This window comes from Nerophis lumbriciformis, linkage group LG35, assembly GCF_033978685.3.
Source record: "Nerophis lumbriciformis linkage group LG35, RoL_Nlum_v2.1, whole genome shotgun sequence".
NCBI classification, from domain to species: domain Eukaryota; kingdom Metazoa; phylum Chordata; class Actinopteri; order Syngnathiformes; family Syngnathidae; genus Nerophis; species Nerophis lumbriciformis.
The window spans coordinates 23,809,548-23,827,576 of record NC_084582.2 but is presented as its reverse complement, the minus strand read 5'-3'; the positions used below and the strand labels follow the sequence as shown (position 1 = coordinate 23,827,576).

The window sequence follows — 18,029 nt, the reverse complement described above, 5'->3', positions numbered from 1 at the left end:
GCAAAATGACACACAAAGATGTAAAAAGTGACTTGTGGTGGTCATTGAATGAAAACTTGCCACATCATTGCTTGATTGTGGGTTGATTTCCAAAGTCTCTCTGAAGTTTTGGATCATTTCGAAGAATTTCTGGTTTGGCCGTGTTACCTCTTTGAACTTTACAACAGAAAATAAATGTTAATTTGTACTCGTTTTAACTAAAAGTTGAACGCATTGATGACTTTTAACCTTGCCCTTCTTGGTTTTGATTTCAGAGGGTTTGATCATGCTGACTCTCTTGTTGCCTTTGTTGAGCTCTTGGTTAACCACAGTCTTCCTTCTGCCTGAGAAAAAGAAATACATTTGTTGTCGACGCACAATCAAACGCACAACACAATAAATCAGAAATTGGTGGTTTGCCATACATTCATATATTTGTGGCGGCTTGCCCGAGCTAAATAAAACAATGGGACTGACTGTGAATGTAGCTTGTTGTTACAACTTCGTACAGTAAACGCCATCGGATTCATAACTTCTTTTTAAACAACTTTTATGCAGCTGGTCTGCCAGAGAAAAGGAGACGTAGCCAGAGGGATCAGTGTTGTCAACCTAACCACTTTGGTGCTATATTTAGCTAGCAGTCAGACCCTTCGATATTCGTTTTCAAAAATGTATGTAATGTAGCCACGTTTCTCATCTTAAACAATTTTGGAGACAAGAATTAAAGCACATTTTGCACTTTTTAACAAGCAGCAGGTGTTGCTGTGCCTCCCACACATCTAAAAGCACTCGTTTTGCTCACTTAATAATGGCCATTAAAAAATACATGCACATGTCTTACAGTCAACTATGCAAATAAGACAATGACTCCTTGCCACGGATAGATTGCAGAAATGCCTACTTTTACAAAGCAGTAAAGAATGCTCATTCACACAATCAGCTTTTATGATCTTCACAGCAGTGTACATTCCCCCCAGTGCTAACACCAAAGAAGCTTTGAATGCTTTGTACTGCCCCATCAATGAACTGCAAACTATACATCCAGAGGGAGTTTTCACCGTGGCAGGGGATTTTAATCAAGCTAACATGAAATCAGTTTCCCCTCATTTCCATCAATATGTGAATTTTGCAACCAGGAGTGGAAGCAAGCTGGACTTGGTTTATAGTACCGTATTTTCCGCACTATAAGGCGCACCTAAAAACCACAAATGTTCTCAAAAGCTGACAGTGCGCCTTATAACCCAGTGCGCTTTATTACGATTCATTTTCATAAAGTTTCGATCTCGCAACTTCGGTAAACAGCCGCCATCTTTTTTCCCGGTAGAACAGGAAGCGCTTCTTCTTCTACGCAAGCAACCGCCAAGGAAAGCACCCGCCCCCATAGAACAGGAAGCGCTTCTTCTTCTACGCAAGCAACCGCCAAGGAAAGCACCCGCCCCCATAGAACAGGAAGCGCTTCTTCTTCTACCCGCCCCCGGAAGAAGAAGAAAAAACGCGCGGATATCACCGTACGTTTCATTTCCTGTTTACATCTGTAAAGACCACAAAATGGCTCCTACTAAGCGATCCGGTTCATAAAAAGACGCAATCTCTCCATCCGCACACGGATTACTAACGTATTTCACAGCAACTGATATTCCTGTGAACCGCACTGTGGAACGGGAGCACGTACGGTGAATATTCGCACCACAGGGAATGAGAAGTCATCCTTCACTGTGGTTCTAGCTTGCCATGCTAACTTCCACCCATGGTGATATTCAAAAGGAAGACCTTGCCAAAAGAGACCTTTCCAGCCGGCGTCATCATAAAAGTTAACTCGAAGGGATGGATGGATGAAGAAAAGATGAGCGAGTGGTTAAGGGAAGTTTACGCGAAGAGGCCGGGTGGCTTTTTTCACACAGCTCCGAAGGCGAACACACCTTCACTAAGACGGGCAGACAGCGCCGGACGACATTTGCCAGTGGATCGTAAATGCCTGGGCAGATATTTCGGTCACAACTGTGGTCCGAGCTTTCCGGAAGGCAGGATTCACAGAACAACAGCGACACTGACTCCCGATGACTTCGACGAGACGGAACCGGCCATTTTGGATACCACGCTTGCGCAACTTTTCAATTCGGACACCGAAGACGAAGAATTCGAAGGATTTACGAATGAAGAATAACTTCAGAAGGTGAGCGCTATGTTTATTTTGTGTGTTGTGACATTAACGTTCGAGCAACATTATGTTACTATTGCTCTACACCATTTTGAATTTTACTATGTTTGTGATTGCACATTTGCGTACATTTTGGGACAGAGTTGTTAGAACGCTGGTTTTCAATATATTATTAAAGTTTGACTGAACTATCTGACTGTTTTTTTGACATTCACTTTAGCGCAGCGTTTTTTTGACATTCACTTTAGCGCAGCGTAGGCGCGGCTTATAGTCCGGGGCGGCTTATTGGTGGACAAAATTATGAAATATGTAATTCATAGAAGGTGCGGCTAATACCGTATTTTCCGCACTATAAGGCGCACCGGATTATTAGCCGCACCTTCTATGAATTACATATTTCATAATTTTGTCCACCAATAAGCCGCCCCGGACTATAAGCCGCGCCTACGCTGCGCTAAAGTGAATGTCAAAAAAACGCTGCGCTAAAGTGAATGTCAAAAAAACAGTCAGATAGTTCAGTCAAACTTTAATAATATATTGAAAACCAGCGTTCTAACAACTCTGTCCCAAAATGTACGCAAATGTGCAATCACAAACATAGTAAAATTCAAAATGGTGTAGAGCAATAAATAGCAACATAATGTTGCTCGAACGTTAATGTCACAACACACAAAATAAACATAGCGCTCACCTTCTGAAGTTATTCTTCATTCGTAAATCCTTCGAATTCTTCGTCTTCGGTGTCCGAATTGAAAAGTTGCGCAAGCGTGGGATCCAAAAATGGCCGGCTCCGCCTCGTCGAAGTCATCGGATTCAGTGTCGCTGTTGTTGTGCAGCAGTTCTGTGAATCCTGCCTTCCGGAAAGCTCGGACCACAGTTGTGACCGAAACTATCTGCCCAGGCATTTACGATCCACTGGCAGATGTTGGCGTATGTCGACCGGCGCTATCTGCCCGTCTTAGTGAAGGTGTGTTCGCCTTCGGAGCTGTGTGAAAAAAGCCACCCGGCCTCTTCGCGTAAACTTCCCTTAACCACTCGCTCATCTTTTCTTCATCCATCCATCCCTTCGAGTTAGCTTTTATGATGACGCCGGCTGGAAAGGTCTCTTTTGGCAAGGTCTTCCTTTTGAATATCATCATGGGTGGAAGTTAGCATGGCAAGCTAGAACCACAGTGAAGGATGACTTCTCATTCCCTGTGGTGCGAATATTCACCGTACGTGCTCCCGTTCCACAGTGCGGTTCACAGGAATATCAGCTGTGAAATACGGTAGTAATCCGTGTGCGGATGGAGAGATTGCGTCTTTTTATGAACCGGATCGCTTAGTAGGAGCCATTTTGTGGTCTTTACAGATGTAAACAGGAAATGAAACGTACAGTGATATCCGCGCGTTTTTTCTTCTTCTTCCGGGGGCGGGTGAAGCGCTTCCTGTTCTATGGGGGCGGGTGCTTTCCTTGGCGGTTGCTTGCGTAGAAGAAGCGCTTCCTGTTCTACCGGGAAAAAAGATGGCGGCTGTTTACCGAAGTTGCGAGACCGAAACTTTATGAAAATGAATCGTAATAAAGCGCACCGGGTTATAAGGCGCACTGTCAGCTTTTGAGAAAAATTGTGGTTTTTAGGTGCGCCTTATAGTGCGGAAAATACGGTAATCCGGTGCGCCTTATAGTGCGGAAAATACGGTAATATTAAACAGGCGTTTAAAGCTGCACCACGCCCCACCTCGGCTCCTCAGACCATCTATCTGTGATGCTAATTCCTGCATACAAGCCCCTGCTGATCAGGAAGCAAGCTACAGTGAAGCAGGTGAGGACCTGGCCAGAGGGAGCAATGTCAGTATTACAAGACTGCTTCGAAACCACAGACTGGGACATGTTCAAAGCAGCCGCCACCGAAAATCACCACACATGTGTGGAGGAGTATGCAGAGTCTGTGTCCGCATACATTCAGAAGTGTATGGAGGATGTCGGTGTGATCAAGAACATCCCCACACGGGCCAACGAGAAACACTGGATGAACAGTGAGGTACGTGCAATGCTGAAGGCTCGGAACAATGCTCTTAAGTCTGGCGACACGGTGGCATTAAAATCAGCCAGAGCTAACCTGAACCGTGCCATTAAGGTTGCAAAGCATGCTCACAGTCAGAAAGTGCAGGACTTCTTTGAGAACCCTACAAACACTAGACGAATGTGGCAGGGCATACAGGTCATAACGGACTATAAAGCTGCCCCCTGTCCCTGTGACAACAGTATCAGCTTCCTAGATGACCTTAACAACTAATTTGCAAGGTTTGAGGCACTTAACACCACTCCGGCGAGAAAATCCATCCCTCGCCCTGATGAGCAGCCGCTCAACCTGGATATAGCGGATGTCCGGAAAACCCTGAGGAGAGTGAACCCCCGGAAAGCACCGGGAGATGATGACAATCCATGGCAAGGTGCTTAAGGGATGTGCAGACCAGCTGGCTGGGGTTCTCACAGACATCTTCAACATCTCGCTGACCCAGGCTGTGGTACCATCATGTTTTAAGACGGCCACAATCATTCCAGTGCCAAAAAAACCCACAATCTCCTCCCTCAATGATTACCGCCCCGTTGCACTCACCCCCATCATAATGAAGTGCTTCGAGAGGCTGGTAAAGGAATATATTGTCTCCAGACTTCCCCCCCACATTCGACCCATACCAGTTTGCTTATCGCCCTAACCGCTCTACAGAGGACGCCATCTCCTCTGCACTCCACCTGAGCTTAGAACATCTGGAAGGAAAGGACACACACGTGCGGATGTTGTTCCTGGACTTCAGCTCAGCATTCAACACCATCATTCCGCAACACTTGGTGAGCAAACTGGCCCCCCTTGGATTCAGTACCCCACTTTGCAACTGGCTGATTGACTTCCTCACAGACAGACCCCGATCTGTGAGAGTGGGCAACAACACCTCCAGTGCCATCTCCCTGAGCACTGGCTCCCCCCAGGGCTGCGTCCCGAGTCCGCTGCTGTTCACACTGATGACCCATGACTGCTGCGCCAGGTCCACTACTAACCACATTGTGAAGTATGCGGACAACACGACAGTAGTGGGCCTCATCCATGACAACAAAGACATGGACTACAGGCAGGAGGTGAAACATCTGGTTGACTCGTGCAGAACCAACAACCTGGTCCTGAATGTTAACAAGACCAAGGAGATCATCGTTGACTTCAGGAAGCACCAGTCCAGCCACGCTCCACTCTTCATCAACGGCACAGCGGTGGAGATAGTAAGCAGCACCAAGTTCCTGGGGGTGCCGATAACTGACAATATAACCTGGTCCCTACACACCGGAGCTCTTGTAAAAAGAGCTCAGCAGCGCATGCACTTTTTGCGTCGGATGAAAAGAGCACAGCTCCCTCCCCCAATTCTCACCACATTCTACAGAGCCACTATAGAGAGCCTGCTGACCAACAGCATCTCTGTCTGGACTAGAGCCTGCAATGCCTCAGACTGGAAGTCTCTCCAGAGAGTGGTGAGGACGGCGGAAAAGATCATCAGGACTCCTCTTCCACCTATCCAGGAGATCGCAAAAAGCCGCTGCCTGACCAGGGCTCAGAAAATCTGCAAAGACTCCTCCCACCCCCACCAAGGACTGTTTTCACTGCTGGACTCTAGAAAGAGGTTCCGCAGCCTCCGAAGCAGAACCTGCAGGTTCTGTAATAGCTTCTTCCCTCAGGCCGTAAGACTCTTGAACGCATCATAATTAAATTATACCCTAAACTCCCCCCAAAATGGATTCACTTGTTGGAATAAAAAAGACAATATAACATACATCCATAAACGTGGACGCATGTGAAAAAGTGAAATATATTTATCTGTACAGTAATTTATTTATTTATTTTATATACCGGTATATATATATATATATATCTATACATACATACATATATATATATATATATAAATTATATATATATATATATATATGCACCGTATTGCTTTTTTATCCTGCACTACCATGAGCTTATGTAATGAAATTTCGTTCTTATCTGTGCTGTAAAGTTCAAATTTGAATGACAATAAAAAGGAAGTCTAGGAAGTCTTTTACAAAGCAGTAAAGAATGCGCATTCACTACAGTAACACAATCACAACATATTGATAAATGATCGGCGTATTAAGCAAAACAAAGTGGTGCAATACAGTCCTATAAACAGTACTGTAACCCCTGATTTCCACAGGATGCATCACGTAATCACCACAAAACAGCGTTGTCGTTCGGTAATCCCCACCACCATTCTGTTGCGTCTCCGCCGTGCAGCAAAATAGCGCAGACTTTAAGGAGAGCTGGCGAATCCGTGCATACTCATGTGAAAAATTAAACAGTGCAGAACGTCTGAAGCTTTGGCATCTATCAATAGCCACTGTGACAGCATTGACTTGCCTCGTAAAAAAGATGACCGTGTACTTCATTTGTCATTGTGAAATAATGAAATTTTGTTGGGTGACTGTTAACAGCAGCTGAAGATAAAATAGAAAATAAAAAACCCCCACAAAGATTAAAACCATGAAAAACACACATCTTAAAAACTAAAAACTGTAACAGATTAAAATAATTGTTGATATTGTGCAAACTATCTATGCATTTTGTATGTCCAGGAAGAGGAAAAAAGTTTTGCCTTGCAGAAGAATGACAATTTTTTTTGTAGAAAGCAACAACACAACATTAACATCGTTCCTGGCGAGCTTTGTAGACACACACAACTCATCAGCTAGCATTTGACACAGGGTCCAATATGCGCCCATAGCTTCCTGGGATATGACTGTTACGATTCTTTAATTTTGACCTCCACAATCAGTATTAGGGTCAACAAGGTGAAATTACGTCTGAAAACCTTTTTACGGCTTGACTTCATGTCTGTCCCCGCCCATTAGGACCTTTCAAAGTGTAAAATGCGACGCCTTGAAGACAGACTATTTTATTTTGAAACTAAAGCGGATTATTTGTTTTGTGTATGACTTCCTGTCCAACACAAGCAGATTTTAGCTGAACTGATCAGTTGTGTTGCGGCAACCGGCAAAATAGAAGCTCAGCTTATATTTGGCGCAGGGATGCGGAAGAAAAGGGCCACGGTGGTGGCGTACCGCAAGCGGTGGAAACAGACACATTGACTTGAATAAAAAACGGAAGAGTCGTGGCGAATATGCACCGCAGCCACTCTGTGGAAATCAGGGGTAAGGACTAACATTATTGTGACATACTGTACATATCATACATTTGCAGAATTCTCTTTGAAAAAAGGAAGAATTTCTATCTTATTGGGTTGTTACGACTGACCTTTAGTGAACGGTGGAGGATTCTTCACAGGTTCATCATTTTCTTTTACAGCCTCTCGCACCAGATGCAGTGACACAGACGATTCAGCCTCCTGCTTGACATTACGAATCTCTGGACACAACAAAAGGTGATTCATCGAAGGCTGGAAAGCATTTAAAAGTCCACCGTTTTGCAAAATAATTTTTTTAATGATGTTACAACAACTATGAGTCCCTAAAGTCTGTTTATCAGCACTAGGGTTGCGCCATTTCGACAATACATGGTATTGTTTGGATTTACATGACATCGCGGCCGGCTCATTAAATGTGTGGTGGTCAAGCTAGCTCTGTTCTCAATGGGTACTTTAGCCATTTAGCCTTTCTTTAAGAAAAATGCCCCATGCTTGCGTTGTTTTCGGCTGTACGAACCGTTAAAATCGTGGAAAGGAACAACGTTTATTTAGGGTTCCTTGAGAGGTAATCAAGAAAGGAGGAAGAGTGCAACATTTTACGAGGGACAAAAAGTGGAGCAGTCAAAGAACGCAAAGTTTGCAGTGATTACTTTCATTAGGTTTGTTTGATATACTTTTAACGTTTACTATTTCCCATTTAAGTATTATCTTGATATTATTTGTATTTCTTAAACACATTTTTGCTACGAGTGTTTCATAAAGTCTAGATAAAAGAAATCAAATGTGAGCAACACCTTAACAGTTAAGCTTTTACCAAAGGCAGCAATTATAAATGAATATTTCAGCACATACACGATGACATCTGTAGTTATATTTTGATAAATCATAAATTAATCTTTCAGCACATACACAATGTTGACATCTATAGTTATATTTTGATAAATCATAAATGAATCTTTCAGCACATTCACAATGTTGACATCTATAGTTATATTTTGATAAATCACAAGTGAATCTTTCAGCACATTCACAATGTTGACATCTATAGTTATGTTGATAAACCATCATAAATGAATCTTTCAGCACATACGCAACGTTGACATCTATAGTTATGTTGACAAACAATCATAAATGAATCTTTCAGCACATACACAATGTTGAATCAATGAATCAATTTAAGTGGACCCTGACTTAAACTAGTTTAAAAACGTATTCGGGTGTTACTATTTAGTGGTCAATTGTACGGAATATGTATTGCAATGTGCAATCTACTAATAAAAGTTTCAATCAATCAAAAGACATCTATAGTTATATTTTGATAAACAATCAAATTAATCTTTCAGCACGTACACAATGTTGACATCTATAGTTATATGTTGATAAAGACAAGGAAAAACATGTGTACTGGTAAGTACTGCGTGAAACGACACCAAGGCAACAAACATGCCAGTAAATGCAAAGTTAAATCATGAAGTGCAATCTTACCCGAGCAAACACGGTGCATATTTATCCGGGGGAGTCTTGCTACCAATTTCCTTGACCCGGCCACACACAGAAGTTGTATGCCTCCATGCTTTTCCAAATTTTTATCTGTTTTGTTGTAAAGAATGATGTCTGGAGCACAAGCGAGTTCGATGTTAGGGAATAACAACGGATCATCCTGGAAACCGCTCGACACGTCTTTTTTTGATCAAGTACCGGTATAGGGATCTATTCCATTGCATAATTGGATTTTTTTTGCTTTTATCTGCTTTTTTTGCAGGAAGATCTAAGCCCCTTGTGTAGTACTCAGAGTTTGCATGCTGCTTGCTGCATAACAGCCATCTTGGCTTGATTGACCGTCAGATTTTCACTTCCGGAAATAATTCACATGACAGAATACAAGCAGTAGATTTGGTGGACGATACAGCTTTTAGTACTAGTGTAATATTGTGGTAATGCATGTGGACACATTCTTGTGGTGTCCGGCAAATTTAAAATCAACAAAGCGAACAGAGTAGAGTCCTAAAGTCCCTTATACGTATGGGAACACTTCATCCTGAATGCATCTAAAACGTGAACAACATGCAAAGCGGACCTTGCAAAGCCGAGGCATGTCGGACAGGACAGGTGTTATCTTGTTAGCTAGCTGGTTAGCTAACAACAAAGACAAAGTGGTGTGAAAACAGCCTTAATGATCATTTTAGCTAAGTTCTGCCAGCTAAATTGTGTCTTTCTTTTTGAGGAAGCTAATTAAGGCTTGTACCGTATTTTCCGCACTATAAGGCGCACCGGATTATAAGGCGCACCTTCAATGAATGGCATATTCCAAAACTTTGTTTATATATAAGGCGCACCGGATTATAAGGCGCACCTATGCATCTATTAGAAGGAGCTGCGCTAATGGGAATGTCAACAAAACAGTCAGGTCAGTCAAACTTTATTAATAGATTACAAACCAGCGTTCTGACAACTCTGTTCACTCCCAAAATGAATAAACAGCTGTTTTATTATTTTCCCCGAGGTAAAGTCAGTGACGTGGTGTTTTGTTTATCTTTTAAGAACAGCAAGGTATAACATGTGCAACATTTATATCACATAGTGGAGGGGAACTTTTCCCAAGATTCAATAAACACGTAAAAACAGTGATACTATTACGGTAAATCAAACGTTAGTGCAATCACAATATAGTAACACTCGAAATTGTGCAGAGCAATAACAATATATCAATAATTCAACGTTGCTCAAACGTTAATGTCACACAACACAACACACAAAATAAACATGTAAAGCTCACTTTATGAAGTTATTTCTCATCCACGAATACCTTCAATTGTTCTTCTTCAGTGTCCGAATTAAACACCATTGATTCGTTTGTTAAATTCTCTCGCTGCTGCTCTATTAATAAAAATAATAATAGATTGTATTTGTAAAAAAACACTTCACATTGAGCAAACAACCTCAAAGTGCTACGGTGTATTGAAAAAATAAAAAATAAATAAACAATTCCCGTGTTCTACTGCGTGACTGATTGTCTTAAATTTAAACTCTGCACCGTAAGCGTGTCTCTTAATAGGAGCCATTTTTGGGTTAGAAGCGCTTCTTCCTCTACGGGGAAAAATGAACTCGGCGGCTGCTTACCGTAGAAGAACTTCTTCTACGGGGGAAAATGAAGTTGGCAGCTGCTTACCGTCGAAGAAGCGCTTCTTCTTCTACAGGGGAAAAAGAAGCTGGCGGCTGTTTACCATAGTTGCGAGACCTAAACTTTATGAAAATGAAGTTTAGGTTTGTTGTGGCTCAATATTGGTCCATATATAAGGCGCACTGTCAGCTTTTGAGAAAATTGGAGGTTTTTCAGTGCACCTTACAGTGCGGAAAATACAGTAGCTAATTTTTTAACGGCTTGTGACACATTTTGAAAATATTTTTTTTAAATAAACCAGGTGTAATGAAAGAAGAAAATGTTGCAATATTGACACAAACACACAAGGCTGCCATGCAGGCAGATTTTTATTTTAAAAGTGTCATTGCTTAAAAATAATAATAACCTTAACAGATAGATGTAAAGTTGATCTACAGAAGTGTGGAAAGTAAAAATATATATTCCTATATAACTTATTTGTAATACTTTTATGATGAGTGGGGCCTTTTGGATCCCTGATTACTTTAGTCAGATTTTTTAAAAAGACCAAAATGAATCAAAACAATGTTATGAATGATTGACCTATTTAAGGCTCCAATTACTTCACGTCATATTCCATTTAGAAAAATGTTTTGGGAATTTTTTTTTACGTATTTTGTGTTTTTGCCATAAAAAGGGGTTTCTTTGGAAAAAAAATTAAATAAAAGCATAAAACAAAATAAAGTTTATGGCAACGGAAGTTGGTCTATAGATATTTAAGGTTTGGAAGTAGAAACAAATATGATTTATTTTTACCACTTCTTGGTCACTGGGACCTTAAACATTCACCAAACTTGAGGGTTACAATATATATTGAATTGTTTTGAAAATGGCCCCAGCATGCTTTAATTTTCCAGTGTGCGGTCCCTCGGTTCAAAACATTTATACACCCCTTATGTGTGGCATTTATTGAATTGAACAAAGTACTGGCTTAGTGTATGTAAAAAGTGAAAAAGTACACAAAAGGGTGTGTTCCAAGTATGATTTTACAGAGCACTTTTCCGCAGGATGAAGGCTCCATTTTGGGCTACAAAAAGGCAATGCAGAAGCTATGAGACATGACTTGTTTAAAAAGTCACATTTCTACCAACCAGAGTTTGAGAGGAGCGTGGAAGTGGGTTTTTCAGGCGCAATCGTCTCAGTAGGTTCCTCTGAAGATCCCCGTGCAGAGACAGCAACTGGAGGCTGGAACTTGCATGTCTGCCTGGTCTGAGCCACCCGGCTGACAACTGAAATGAAGATGAAACTCAAAATCAAACATAGTACGGCCAATCTCTTTATGAGGTTGCCACAGAATTACAAACAGGAAAAGACTTCTAACATCAAGGATGCTACACTATATTGCCAAAAGTATTTGGCCACCTGCCTTAACTCACATATGAAGTTGAAGTGCCATCCCATTCCTAACACATAGGTTTCAATGACCTTTTGCAGCTATTAAAGCTTCAACTCTTCTGGGAAGGCTGTCCACAAGGTTGTGGAGTGTGTTTATAGGAATTTCCATCATTCTTTCAAAAGCGCATTGGTGAGGTCACACACTGATGTTGGTCGAGAAGGCCTGGCTCTCAGTCTCCGTTCTAATTCATCCCAAAGGTATTCAGGTCAGGACTCTGTGCGGCCAGTCAAGTTCATCCACACCAGACTCTGTCATCCATGTCTTTATGGACCTTGCTTTGTGCACTGGTGCATAGTCATGTTGGAAGAGGAAGGGGCCCAAACTGCTCCCACAAGGTTGGGAGCATGGAATTGTCCAATATGTTTTGGTATCCTGGAGCTTTCAAAGTTCCTTTCACTGGAACTAAGGGGCCAAGCCCAACTCCTAAAAAACAACCCCACACTATAAATCCTCCTCCACCAAATTTCCCACTCGGCACAATTCAGTTCGAAATGTACCGTTCTCCCAGCAAAAAACAAACCCAGACTCGTCCATCAGAACGCCAGATGGAAAAGCGTGATTCATCACGCCAGAGAACGCGTCTCCAGTGGCGATGTGCTTTACACCACTGCACTCAACGTTTTGCATTGGACTTGGTGATGTATGGCTTAGATGCAGCTGCATGGCCATGGAAAACCCATTCCATGAAGCTCTGTGTACTGTATGTGAGCTAATTGGAAGGTCACATGAAGTTTGGAGCTCTATAGCAACTGACTGTGCAGAAAGTCTTTGCACTATGCGCTTCAGCATCCACTGATCCCTGTCTGTCAGTTTACATGGCCTACCACTTGGTGGCTGAGGTGCTGTTCCCAAACTCTTCCATTTTCTTATAATAAAGCAGACAGTTGACTATGAAATATTTAGGAGCGAGGCAATTTCACGACTGTATTTAATGCACAGGTGGGCATCCTATGACAGTTCCACGCTGGAAATCACTGAGCTCCTAAAAGCGGCCCATTCTCTCACAAATGTTTGTAGAAAAGTCTCTGCTTGATTTTATACACCTGACCAAGTGATTAGGACACCTGATTCTGATCATTTGGATGGGTGGCCAAATACTTTTGACAATATAGTTTATTTCCAGTATCTTGTACTGTCTATATTCATATTATTCCCCCACAGAGACACACAAAACAAAACAAAACCAAACATGTACAGGTGCTCCTCGATAAATTGGAATAGCTTAGTCTGAATCATTTAAGCACGATATTCCAATGTATTGAGATGCACCGTCGCTCCTCTTTGAAGGTTCAAATCAGTTGGTTGACGTGTGCCAGAATGACAAATAACCCTCCTTTGTGATTTGCACCATCCATCCATTTTCTACCGCTTGTGCTTTTCGGGCTTGCAGGGAGTGCTGGAGTCTATCTCAGCTGCATTCGGGTGGAAGGAGGGGTGCACCCTGGACAAGTCGCCATCTCATCACAGGGCCAACACAGACAACATTCACACTCACAAACCAATCAAACTATCCCCAGGTGCATGTCTTTGGAGGTGGGAGGAAGCCGGAGTACAGTGAGTTAGGCCATGTCTACACTAAGCCAGATAACCCCTTAAACGAATAATTATTTAGCCTAAGCCCCGTTTCAGCCACACTAAACCAGCGTTTAAGGTCCCCCTCCTCGGACACATTTTTACACGGGTAAGTGCACTTAGCTTTGTATGGACTCATTGATCGTTTACGAACTGAGTTCGAAGAGGAAGTGACGCCAGAAAGACCGCGCCCCACACAGGAAGTGACGTCAGAAAGAACGCGCCACAGCCAGCTTCATAATAAAGCGGTTTCGTAGCTCGGAGCTAACCACTGGAAATATGAAGGCGAGTCATCCAGACATGCCGTATTTCTCCTTCTACATGTACAGACGCTTGTGGAAATCACACATGAATACCTTAAGAGAAAGCGATTGCAGCTATTTGGGATACAACACTTCTCAGACGGCAAGAGAACTTTCAAATGTCCAGGTCAGCTGTGATTCTATTTACCGAAAAACTTTGTCCATTTGTCGAAGGAGAGTCAACGAGAATGTGGGCTACCGTGGATGTGATAAAAAAAAAAGGTAACGTGTGCTTTGTATTACCTGGCCGTCGAGGGAAGACTACGGAAAACGGCGAATGCATTTGAACTGGCAAATCAGACTCTATCAGTTATTATCCGCCATTTATGTCGAGGACTCAACGTCTAGGTCCAGAGTATATAAAGTCACTAAAAATTAATGGCCAATGAAGGTGAAGGCAAAATAGTGAGGAGTGTCCTGACCAGATATTTAGATCCCTAGTTTGATTGATGTCAAATGTTCTTTAATCACATTGTTTACTTTAACATGTCTAATAAAGATTTGATTGGTTTATGATGGCTCAGGTGTGATTCACAACAATAGGGCCCCACAGCACACTAGAGTCTAGTTGAAATACCACAAAATTGGATATTGAGAGAGAGAGAGAAACTTCCTTTTATTGTCATTCAAATTTGAACTTTACAGTACAGATAAGAACAACATTTTGTTGCATTAGCTCATGGTAGTGCAGGACAAAAGAGCAATAAGGTGCAGATATAAAATAGATTACTGTACAGATAAATATATTGCACTTTTGCATATGCATCCACATTTATGGATGTATGTTATATTGTCTTTATATTCCAGCGAGTTAATCCATTTTTGGGGGGAATTGAGGGGATTATTGTAATGCGTTCAAGAGTCTTACGGCCTGAGGGAAGAAGCTGTTACAGAACCTGGAGGTTCTGCTATGGAGTCTGCGGAACCTCTTTCTAGAGTCCAGCAGTGAAAACAGTCCTTGGTGTGGGTGGGAGGAGTCAGTTATTGTTCAGATAAAATACATTTAAAGGCCTACTGAAACCCACTACTACTGACCACGCAGTCTGATAGTTTATATATCAATGATGAAATCTTAACATTGCAACACATGCCAATACGGCCGGGTTAGTTTACTAAAGTGCAATTTTAAATTTCGCGCGAAAAATCCTGCTGAAAACGTCTCGGTATGATGACGCCAGCGCATGACGTCACGGATTGTAGAGGACATTTTGGGACAGCATGGTGGCCAGCTATTAAGTCGTCTGTTTTCATCGCAAAATTCCACAGTATTCTGGACATCTGTGTTGGTGAATCTTTTGCAATTTGTTCAATGAACAATGGAGACAGCAAAGAAGAAAGCTGTAGATGGGAAGCGGTGTATTGCGGCAGGTGTTGTGCCGGATAACGCACCCCCGCCGTAGAATGCACCTCCTGACTGTTGTGCCAGATAACACAGCCGGTGTTTCATTGTTTACATTTCCGGAAGATGACAGTCAAGCTTTACCATTGGACTGTGGAGAACTGGGACAACAGACACTCTTACCAGGAGGACTTTGAGTTGGATACGCAGATGCGGTACTGTGAGCACGCATGCAGCTGCGGCTTCCAAACATTTGATCGCTTGCCCGTACGTGCGTGCCGCTATGTGCATGTCACGTACGTAACTTTGGGGAAATATATGTGCTGTATGAACTTTGGGGAGGTGAACAGTACTTTGGGCTGTGGGATTGAGTGTGTTGTGCAGGTGTTTGAGTTGTATTGGCGGGTTATATGAACGGGAGGGGGGAGGTGTTTGTTATGCGGGATTCATTTGTGGCATATTAAATATAAGCCTGGTTGTGTTGTGGCTAATAGAGTATATATATATGTCTTGTGTTTATTTACTGTTTTAGTCATTCCCAGCTGAATATCAGGTCCCACCCGCCTCTCACAGCATCTTCCCTATCTGAATAGCTCCCACTGCCCTCTAGTCCTTCACTCTCACTTTCCTCATCCACAAATCTTTCATCCTCGCTCAAATTAATGGGGAAATCGTCACTTTTTCGGTCCGAATCGCTCTCGCTGCTGGTGGCCATGATTGTAAACAATGTGCGGATGTGAGGAGCTCCACAACCTGTGACGTCACGCGCGTATCGTCTGCTACTTCCGGTACAGGCAAGGCTTTTTTATCAGCGACCAAAAGCTGCGAACTTTATCGTCGATGTTCTCTACTAAATCCTTTCAGCAAAAATATGGCAATATCGCGAAATGATCAAGTATGACACATATAATGGACCTGCTATCCCCGTTTAAATAAGAAAATCGCATTTTCCGCGTATGTGTATTAGGTCGCGTTGCGCCCACGGACGGAGGGGGCCTTAAACGACCATTGCGTGTGTGGACAAGGATTAGGTTAGGTGGGATTTACCCTGGATAACCTTAGCCGGCTTAGTGTAAACGGGGCCTTAGAAAAGGGAATGAGTGATGGTACAGCAGGGCGGGAGAATGAACGCCATGCCAACCTGACACGCCAGCCTTAGTCGCTGCTGGAGTTGAGGCTTTTGGATGGAAGCGAACCATTAGGGATCATGACATACATTTAAGACAAGCTTTCATTTACGTACAGGTCGGTGGGCCAGGAATCTTCGATGGGCGCAGTCGACTCTCGCACTTCTGCAAAAACAACAGATGCTAAATGAATACATGTCAGCAGTTTGCAAAGTCAACACTCACTTTCTCAGGAGGAGAAGAGTTTGGCTCAGCAGCTTTGTTGAAGAAATCTTGTATGTGGACAAGCAGCTCTGGATTAAGTGCATATAACTCACTCACATCAATCTGGATCAAATTAAAAAAAAAAACAAAGACGGTCATTTTCTGGTGGTTACACACAACTTGATTCTTTGGATTTCATGAAAAGACCTCTTTTCCTCGACAAGTATCGAACTCCTTCCACTCCACCATCACAGTAGACTTGGCGTTGTCCACAGACTTGACAGTAGCAAGATGCACGCGGCCTACGTCAACAATTCAAACAGTGACAAATGTGATAGCGTCTTAAGGTAGAACATTGCATCTTACCGTCACTGCGACTAATTTGTACAGAAAGTCCAACAAGCAGCCGAGACAACCTGGACTCCATTTTGTCTTTCGTCTTCTACGGCGCGCTAGTAAACTGATGCTAAAGCTTTGTTGTCGCTGTTCAAAACAGATCCTGCTTCCATGGGTTTAAAGTGACGTGTTGACGGGAGAGCCGTCGTCCTGTCTTCTTTTTTCTTGCTTTCTTGTCTTTACGTAGTCAGAGTCGTTTACTCGCCACCTGTTTCAAATTTCAAAGCCGCCCCAACATTTTAAACTGAACTGATTTTTGATTGGTCGTCGTCGTTGTGCCCGTTTCTTCTTCTACGCTTTTGAGTTATAAAGATTTCTTATACCGCTACTCAGTGGATCTTTGAAAGATAGCAACCTCAAGGATATGATATATACACTATATTGCCGAAAGTATATGTATTAAGTAGGGATGTCCGATAATGGCTTTTTGCCGATATCCGATATTCCGATATTGTCCAACTCTTTAATTACCGATACCAATATCAACCGATATATACAGTCGTGTAATTAACACATTATTATGCCTAATTTGGACAACCAGGTATGGTGAAGATAAGGTACTTTTCAAAAAAATTAATAAAATAAAAAAAGATAAATAAATTAAAAACATTTTCTTGAATAAAAAAGAAAGTAAAACAATATAAAAACAGTTACATAGAAACTAGTAATGAATGAAAATTAGTAAAATTAACTGTTAAAGGTTAGTACTATTAGTGGACCAGCAGCACGCACAATCATGTGTGCTTACGGACTGTATCCCTTGCAGACTGTATTGATATATATTGATATATAATGTAGGAACCAGAATATTAATAACAAAAAGAAACAACCCTTTTGTGTGAATGAGTGTGAATGGGGGAGGGAGTTTTTTTGGGGTTGGTGCACTAATTGTAAGTGTATTTTGTGTTTTTTATGTTGATTAAATAAAAATAAAAAAATAAACCCAAAAAAACGATACCGATAATAAAAAACCGATACCAATAATTTCCGATATTACATTTTAACGCATTTATCTCTAATATTAAGTTAAAGTTAAAGTACCAATGATTGTCATCTATATACATATTAGTGTTGTCGAAATAATGTCCCCATACCAAAATATTGGTATGGGGACATTATTTCGATACTTTTCTAAATTAAGAGGACCACAAAAAAATTGCATTATTGGCTCTATATGTGTTGGCCTTGCGATGAGGTGGC

At 42.0% G+C, this 18,029-nt stretch overlaps 1 protein-coding gene across 1 annotated transcript in view; it reads right to left on the bottom strand.

The window, feature by feature from the left end:
* The window catches only part of kif2c (kinesin family member 2C), a 37,393-nt gene extending 20,279 nt beyond the window's left edge, over window positions 1-17,114 (bottom strand). Inside the window, 9 exon segments of the mRNA XM_072912264.1 lie at window positions 61-156; window positions 229-323; window positions 7,444-7,554; window positions 11,585-11,722; window positions 16,244-16,279; window positions 16,346-16,394; window positions 16,455-16,556; window positions 16,641-16,735; window positions 16,800-17,114. Of these exon segments, the coding sequence (XP_072768365.1) occupies window positions 61-156; window positions 229-323; window positions 7,444-7,554; window positions 11,585-11,722; window positions 16,244-16,279; window positions 16,346-16,394; window positions 16,455-16,556; window positions 16,641-16,735; window positions 16,800-16,860 (783 nt within the window). The 5' untranslated portion in view covers window positions 16,861-17,114.
* Window positions 17,115-18,029: the final 915 nt, after the last annotated feature.